Source organism: Leptonychotes weddellii, chromosome X (assembly GCF_054177405.1).
Source record: "Leptonychotes weddellii isolate Sample4059 chromosome X, ASM5417740v2, whole genome shotgun sequence".
NCBI lineage: Eukaryota > Metazoa > Chordata > Mammalia > Carnivora > Phocidae > Leptonychotes > Leptonychotes weddellii.
Window position 1 is genome coordinate 92,783,098 of NC_138385.1, and position 8,758 is coordinate 92,791,855.

General features: G+C 43.8%; 1 protein-coding gene across 1 annotated transcript in view; it reads left to right on the plus strand.

The window, feature by feature from the left end:
• The window catches only part of MAP3K15 (mitogen-activated protein kinase kinase kinase 15), a 119,145-nt gene that overhangs the window by 34,495 nt on the left and 75,892 nt on the right, over window positions 1–8,758 (plus strand). Inside the window, exon 4 of the mRNA XM_081809065.1 lies at window positions 6,753–6,946. Coding sequence (XP_081665191.1) covers window positions 6,753–6,946 — 194 coding nt within the window. The remainder of the gene's footprint in view (window positions 1–6,752; window positions 6,947–8,758) is intronic.

An 8,758-nucleotide genomic window follows, 5' to 3' on the forward strand; every position in this document is an offset into this window, starting at 1 on the left:
CTAATTTCTCTTTCTACAGCTGCGTTGTTAGTGTATAAGAAAGCAACTGATTTCTGTGCGTTGATTTTGTATCCTGCCGCATTACTGAATTGCTGGATGAGTTCTAGTAATTTGGGGGTGGAGTCTTTTGGGTTTTCCACATAAAGTATCATGTCGTCTGCGAAAAGAGAGAGTTTGACTTCTTGAGACCAGTGGCTTTTACTCTGCTCTCTGACCTCACTTTACTGTATCAGAATCTTCCTTTTGGAGATACTTGAAGAGTGTTTGGAATAAGGGTTTACATATTAATGGGCCTAGCGTACTGGTTCTAATGCCCCTTTATGTAGGAAACTAAGCTGCTTTTGTTGAATGTGTTTTAATAAGCTGGATTCTTGAGATGTTTCCATTTATAAATGTAACAATTACAAATATACAAGCTTGGTTTGCTATTGGACATGTGTTATGCTAATCAATGTTTTTCTTTTTAATTTCTGGTCTCCCCACCAACAAAAGTCTGAATGTGCCCCATCATTTGAAGATGTTTGGGCCTATTCTTCTTTGTAAGAACAAAAGAAGTGCACTCAAAAGCCTGTGCTTTCATTTGGAAGTTTATGAATTGCTTTTGTAAATGTAGCCATTAGTCCCAATTGCTTTCTGTAAAGTTTCTTAAACTTTTATACACTTCATGAGAGATTTTCTCAAAGGGAGTATTTTTACTTTGCCAAGGCTCCAGATTCCTGCTGTCTCCTCAGTCCTGTTCATTCACCTCGCTCAGTTGTTCGCAGAGGTCACGTATTCCCTCTCTTTCTCCTCATTTTTCTCCAACTGGGGCTGAACGTTGGCCCAAAGGATCAGGTCCCCTCCTGGCTGCGGGCAGGTCTGCACGAGCCTCTGCCGCTCTCGCTCTGCCCACTGGAGCCCTAAGCTGGAACGGTGCACGAAGCCTACATTTGTCAAAGTCGTATTTTTTCACACCTCATTATTGAGGACTTTAGTAGGATGGGATCGGAGTTGACTTTTGTGCTATTTGGAAGGAACAGGCTTGCAGAAGAAAGACTATCAACAAGATTTCAGCACACATGTTCGGTTTGGAAAGAGTTTTAAGACTTTAAGACCTGTAATACTTGTATCCAAAGATGTAGGATTCTTGGACCTTCAGTTACCTGCCTGTTGCGGAGACGCAGGGTTATTTAGTTGTAATGTCGGGAAATCTTTTTGTCATAATTGTTAACGCTGTATAATGTTCTGTCTTTTAAGCCGAGAGAAGAAAAAAAAAGTATAAATTGATAGAGTTTGTTATATGAACGTTTCCGTCAACCACTTCCCGTTCTTTTCGTTGGTTTCTCTGGATTCCGGGTAACAAATGGTGTCATTTCCTTGGGCCACTACCGCCTTGTTTCCACCTGCATCTTTTGTACTGTTCGTGTCAAATAAATCCCATTTCTGTATGTTACAGTCCCCAACATAGGATTACATACGTCATTTTATGCAGTTGTCTTTTAAATCAGTTAAGAGACAAAAGAAGAGATTGGCAATCCTATCTGTTCCTTTACTGGCATATTTGTTTTTATCAAGTGAATTAGAATTAGTGTCTGGTGTCACTCGCTTTCAGCCTGAAGAACTCGCTTTAGTAGTTTTTGTAAGCCGGGTCTTCTAGGAACAAATTATCTCCATGGTTGTTGATCTGAAAATGTCTTCATTTCACCTTCATTTTGAAAATCTAGTTTTGCTAGATAGAAGAGTCTGGCTGACTTATTTTTGTCTTTCATCCCTTTGAATATGTCATCCTGCCGCCTTCTGGCTTCGTTAATTCCAAAGGAAAGTCAGATGTTGATTTAATTGGAGTTCCCTTGTACGCGCTAAGACATTTTTCTCTTGCTGCTTTCAAGATTTTCTTTTTGTCTTTGAAAATGTTGACTCTGGTATATCTGGGTATGGATCTCTCAGTTTATCCAACAGGAAGTTCATTAAATTTCTTGGCTATGTAGATTCATTTAATCACATTTAAGAAGTTTTCAGGAATTATTTCTTTGGATATTTTTCTGCTCCTTTCTCTCCTGTCCTTCTGGGACTCCCATAATATGACATTTATGTTGGTGCCCTGGATGGTGTCCCAGATTTCTTTGAGGATCTTTTCCTTTTTCTTCATTCTTTCTTCTCCCTGTTCCTCGGATTGCATAGACTATTGACATAGACAAGTTTGCTGATTCTTTCTTCCACGCAGATTTCCTGTTGGGTCCCTTCAGTGAATTTTAAATTTTGGTTATTGTACTTTTGAACACCAGAAATTCCATTTGCTTCTTTTTTGTGACTTCTGTCTCTTTATTGATATTTTCTATTTGATAAGACATCATCGTCATACCTTTAATTCTTTCAGCATTTCATGTGTCCTTTAGTTCTTGGAGCATCTTTATAATAGCTGCTGTCTAGTCTTTGTCTCCTAAGTCCAGTATCTGGGGCCTTCCAAAGGCAGCTGCTGTCGCCTGCTGTTTTTCCTGTGTATGGATCACACTGTCCTGTTCCTTGGCATGTTTTGTTTTTTTGTTGTTGAAAAGTGGGCATTTTATTTTTTTTAAAGATTTTATTTGAGAGAGCGAGAGTGAGAAGGGGGAGCAGCAGAGGGAGAGGGAGAAGCAGGCTCCCCGCGGAGCAGGGAGCCCAACGTGGGGCTCCATCCCAGGACCCCGGGATCATGACCTGAGCCAGAGGCAGATGCTTAACCGACTGAGCCACCCAGGTGCCCTGAAAAGTGGACATTTTAGATAATGCAATATAGCAACTCTAGATACTGATCTCTTTCCCTCCTGTCTGTGGAGCTTGTTTTTGTTGCTTGCCGGTTGGTTGGTTGAGTGACTTCACTAGACTAGTTCAGTGAAGTCTCTTTGCTGCTCAGTGTGCAGCCTCTGGTGTCACTCCTTGGCGGGCACAGCGCTGGGCATGTACATGGCTGCTCTGACCCTCCCACCCCCACGAGGGGGTGACGGTGGTTACACCTGGGCTCTCCGCCACTATGTCTTTACCCGATTTCCCTGTTGCGTTCTTCCTGTGTTGATAATAGGCCCGAGTTGTCAGCTGATGACTGTGTTTTTGACCATGCCCTGAGACGTAAGCATTCCACAGCCTGAGATCATTTAAGTGGGGCTCCTTTGCAGGGGTAGTCTTCAGGGCCCGTCTTCAGGGTTTTGTCTGACCTCAGGAAGGCTCTTCTTTGTGCTCTCTGCCCTGTTGATCTTTGTGAAATGAGCTGGTCTGCCTTTGACCTCTAGCTATCTGGAACTACCAGTTTCCTCTTCATTTCCTGCCACAGAAATCTCCCTGGTTTGTGACAGTACCCATAAGCTTGGCCTTCCCTACTCTGTGCTGTGTGTCCTCTGGTCCACTTCTGGAGAGCTGTAGAGCTCTCTGTTCTTTTTTTTAAGATTTTATTTATTTGACAGACAGCGAGAGAGGGAACACAAGCAGGGGGAATGGGAGAGGGAGAAGCAGGCTCCCCATGGAGCAGGGAGTCCAGTGCGGGGCTCGATCTCAGGGCCCTGGGATCACGACCTGAGCCGAAGGCAGATGCCCAGCGACTGAGCCACCCCAGGTGCCCTGAGCGCTCTGTTCTTAACAGGATGCTTCTAGCCCCAGGCAGAGCCTCGGCACCCCTGCTCCAGAGCTGGGGGCAGGGGCAGCAGCCTGACTCTCCGAATGACACCCTGCTCTAGAGGGGGTGCTGAGCAATGGTGGCAGCCCCTGATCTTCTCAGCTTGCCTCTCCTGACCTGGAACCTTTGCTCTGTGTAATCTGGGACAAAAGGTGATCAGGGTCCAGTTTTTGGCCTAGTTTGCCTACATGGGAACTGGGTAGAGAAATGGAGCTCTGGTCCTCTTTTTTTTTTTTTTTTTTTTAAGATTTTATTTATTTCTTTGACAGAGAGAGAGTACAAGCAGGGGGAGTGGCAGGCAGAGGGAGAAGCAGGGAGCAGGGAGCCCAGTGCAGGACTCGATCCCGGGACCCCGGGATCATGACCTGAGCCGAAGTCAGCGGCTTAACCACTGAGCCACCCAGGCGCCCACTGGTCCTCTTGACCACACTTGCCTGGAACAGAGCTGCTCCGGCCCAGGCCGTGGTAAATGACAATGCTGGTGGGCCTGGCCAAGGAGAAACTGTCATCCTAGACTAGAGGTTGTGGGGTAAGAGGGAGCCGCTTCTTCTTCCCTGTCCCCACCCAGGGTAGCATTTCTGTTACTCTGGGCTGGAGGATAGGGGAGGAGCAGGTTATCCAATGCTAGAGTGTGGCTATTCTTACCAAGAGGAGTTGATTTTCTTGAATAAATGTTTCTCTATTTGCTGTATGCTCTTCAGACAATTCATAGAGACTTAAAATGTTTAATTTTTTTTTTCTTTCTTTTTTTTTTTTTGCTGGTTAGGGCTGTTTTTCCAGGTAATCTGAGAAGCTTCTCATCCCACCCCCCAGGTCTAGCTCTAATGTTTTGAAAAAAATAAACTCTGCTTCCTCATGGATATTTTACTTTCTAGACCTCACTGATGCACACAGTCCTCTCCTTCCTCTGTCTGCAGTCGGAAGTCTTTTACCTTGAACTCAGCCAGTTGTCGGTGGAAGAACAAGCAGTTTAACCTTCTGATCGCATAAAAGGCATTGAATTTACTTCAACAACATGGCTTTCTGTTATAGATGAGGGAGAAATTTGTCTCTAACCTACCCAAACCTTACATTGCTCGACAGTATGAGTCCGTCTTTGAGGATTTGAAGATATTGCCAGGAAGGGAAGGATCTTTCTTCCCCTGGTGCAGGCAGTTCCCAGTGATTGCTGGGAAGTAGCTGGAGTTTTCTCCCTGACCCCAGTTACTACCCACACACCTGAATGTTTGCCTCTTCTGTTTATAATACACTGGTATCTGTATTTTGAGGGATTTAACCCCAATATCTGGTGCACACAGGGATGGTGTCCAGCTGCTCTTCTGGGTAAGTATTCTCAGAAAATCCTATTTTCAGGAATAATAGAACATCAAGGAGCTTAATGGAAGGCAAGGGTCGGCCTGCCACCTGTTTCTGTGTGACCGGTCAGTTCTGAGTGCTTACTACATGTGTAAAGGGTGGGGAGAAGTCAGAAGATGAAGAGTATTGCAGGACATGTGACAATATGAAATTCAGATCTGTGTCCATAAATGAACTTTGATTGGAACGTAGTTCTGCTCACGTGTTTATGTGTTGCCTACAGTTGCTTTGATGCTATGATAGGAGAGTTGAGTGGTTGCAGCAGAGGCTAGCCCTCAAAATCCAAAATCCTTCCCATCTGGTTTTTTACTGCACAAGTTTGCTGGCCCAGTCTAAAATATTTTTGAATGGAGCAGCATGAGTAATTTTTTCTTAAGGAAATATTTTAGGGTCTAACAACCATGTCTCAGTAGGACTTAGAGATGCCTGACAAGTTTCAGGACAAGTAGTTAGTTGGAGTTCAGGTGGAAATAAGTGTGCCACCAGTTCTGTAAGCAAATGTCGTTCACAAGGAAAACTTAAAAACCTAGGTCACGTGGGTATTTGAAATGAGCACTCCAATGGTGCGGGTTTTCCCCAGCTTCTGTTTGATCTGAGATGATAGCGTTCTGACTGTTTTCTGTAACTACTGCATTTCTTTCTAATTTAGAAGAAGGTATATTCCTTATTTGATTTCTTGTTCTTGGAGAAAATGTGTTTCCCAAGGTTATGTCTATATTAATTTAAAATACTCAGATAATTCCATTGGCTGTTTAAAAAAATTAAAGAGAAATCAGATGAATTATTTCTGGCATGATATAGACATTCTTGAAAATTAAGTGAAGAGCTGGGAGTTAAAAAGACTGGAATTTTAAGCTAGTTGCTTTTTGTGACAGTGTAGACAAAAGCCTGACTGATAAAAGAATGTCCTATAAGAATGTACTTTAACCTTTCACATGTGCTAAAAATTGAGCATGATTCAGTGCTTTTTAGGGTTAGTGTTTACGCTTTGCAAAGGATCATGATTCATAGTCAAATTGTAATTATTTCTTACAAGAAAAGATACTGTTTTACCTGAGCAGTATTTGACTTTATAAAACTTTAGCATCCTTTTTTTTTAGATTTTATTTGACAGAGAGAGAGTACAAGCAAGGGAAGCAGCAGGCAGAGGGAGAAACAGGCTCCCCACCAAGCAGGGAGCCCAACACAGGGCCTGATCCCAGGACTCCCGGATCATGATCTGAGCCAAAGGCAGATGCCCAACCGACTGAGCCACCCAGGCGCCCTTTAGCATCCTTTTTAAAAACATTTCTAAGATTAGTCATATTTATTGACATCTGTTCCCTGCAAGACAATTTTTACTCAACAAAGTCTACCTATCGTTCACCTGTGGTTAAATGGTCAAGCAATAGGGCTTTTCCATCTATGCTGAAAGAAAGAAAATCTGCCTTTCCATTGCAGTTCTTGGTTATCACTGGGTTCAAGCTCTTATTTGGGGGGCATGTAGTGAAATGATGTCATTTCTATGACTTAAAACCCTAAAAGCTCTGCCAGGGAAGTTCAGAGACATATACAGATCAGTTCAGCATCTGAAACCACATTTTTGTGTTCTGGCTTGTGGAACTGAGTGGTTTCCGGTCTTGTGCCTAAGAGATCCCTTGTCCTGTTGCACACAGTTAGTCATTCTCAGGTGCTTTCTCCTTCCCCATCCTACTAGGTTCTGCCTGCCCAAATCCACGGCTGTGCTTCTGTATCAATGACTTTGTGAAACATTTTTGTTTCTGTTTTCCAGGCATCTAGTGGAAATTATTATTTCATCCCGTACATCGTGACACCGTGTGCTGATTATTTTTGCTGCGAGAGTGACGCCCAGAGGCGTGCCTCAGAGTACATGCAGCCCAACTGGGACACCATCCCGGGTCCGCTGTGTGTGCCCCTGGTGGACAGGTTTATTAGCCTCCTCAAGGACATCCACGTGACCTCATGGTAATTCCCATTCGCCGTCAGCAACCCTGGGAGCCTTGCCAGAATTTTCCCTTCATGGAAGCTGTAGACCCTTAGGAGACCGTAATGCCCAGAGAATGGGGAAACCCAGCCAATCCGTTTTGTGCTTAAGTGCTTCTGGGATCCATTATTGTTCCTTGCTACCTCACTAAGTTGGACCATTGAGGTGTGGTCAAAAGAGAATAGAAGTGGAGTTTTAGCAGGTGAGGGTTGAGCCTGTATCTGGCCCCAGCTCCCTGTGTGACCTTGATAAATAATTCTGTGTAGCTGTTTTCTCACCTAGAAAATAAGGACGTTAAGTCACTGTTTCTATGCTCTTTCAACCCTGAGATTTCGTGTTTTAAAAAAGATCCTTTCCAAACATGACTTTGTCTCCCCCTGTCCCCAACCCCATGCAGCTGTTGAGGTTGTTAAAATGGCTCAACAAGTTCACTCCGATCATTAAGTTCTTGTGTTGAGTCAAGCCACAGGATAGATATCCTGACCTCAGGATGTCTTGGGACGTGTTCTTTGCAGATTTATGTCCGAGAAGGTGGGGAATACTCATTCAGAAGTGGGCAGGTTTGGATCTGAGTCCTGGGTCAGATGATTCTGCACTTGGCAGCCTCGTAAAAGTCAGCTCACCTATCTGAGCCTCTGTGCTCAAGAAGCCATACCTTAAAATGTTCTTATTCTAAAAGTTGGAGGCCAAAAGTTATCCACTAAACCAAAGGATCCAGTGATTGTGCTTGCCGCCAATTTAAAGGATTTACTCCTGTAAGCTACCTCACAAGAAGGATCTGTCCTTCCAAAACAAATAAAAATCCAGAGCCCTAGCAGAATTGGCTTTAAATGGAAAGGCCCCCACGACCCACTGTGCTCAGATGGTGCCTCCCCCAGCTGTGACGTGTTACTGTTGTGTCAGTCTGAGGTACACACTTGCTAATAGTCTGTTCTTTTTCTATCCTGTCATCTCTTGTTTGGACACAGAGTTTCTCCTACGCACCTTAATGGGGAAATAAGACTAGAAACCCAGGTCTTTGTGACCAAATGCCAGTGTGGACAGCAGATGGGGGATCTTTAGTGGGGCATTCCTGCAAAGCCTGATGCAGTCCAACCTTGCTGCACAATGAACATTTTAGTGACATTTAGGGAGAAAGCTCTTCAAATATTAGCTTTTCAGGTCTGACGAGGAAATGGGCTGGCTTGAGTCTGCCATCTGAGCCAGGCCTTGCAAAAAGTGGGCTCAAGTTTGTTTTTCGTGAAAGGAGTGTGTGTGTGTTATCAATAGGAAAGTACCTGTTTTGATTTGGTGTAATTCCAAAGGACTCGAAATACCTGTTGGTTGCTTCTACCCCTTGGATGGTTACTGAGAAGGGTACCTGGGGCTTCTGTTTAAAACATCTGTAAGAGGGATGGCAGATAAGTTTTTCGCTCAGGTGTCAGCTCTGATAGATGGGTAAAGGCTGCCTGTAGCCTTGTGCTGAAGAGGGGTTTGAAACCATTTTCAAGTTCACATCAGTCAGCGGCATCTTCCCTCATCACCACAGGCAGAAACGTCTACATGTGTAGTACGTAGATGATCTCTCCAAGCCATACTCAATTCAGTATTTTGCTTATTTACTTACAAGTTAGAGCTCTTGTGAGGTTTCTTACTTTATTAAAACTGTTTTTCAGAATTAGCCTTAAAAACAAGACTAAACTAAAGTCCAACTTCTCACTTGTCAGGTTAAACCAATAACACTTTAATATCTTTGATGCCTTTATAGTCCACCACATGGACAGTGGCTGTCACCCAACTTAATGACTCCTAAG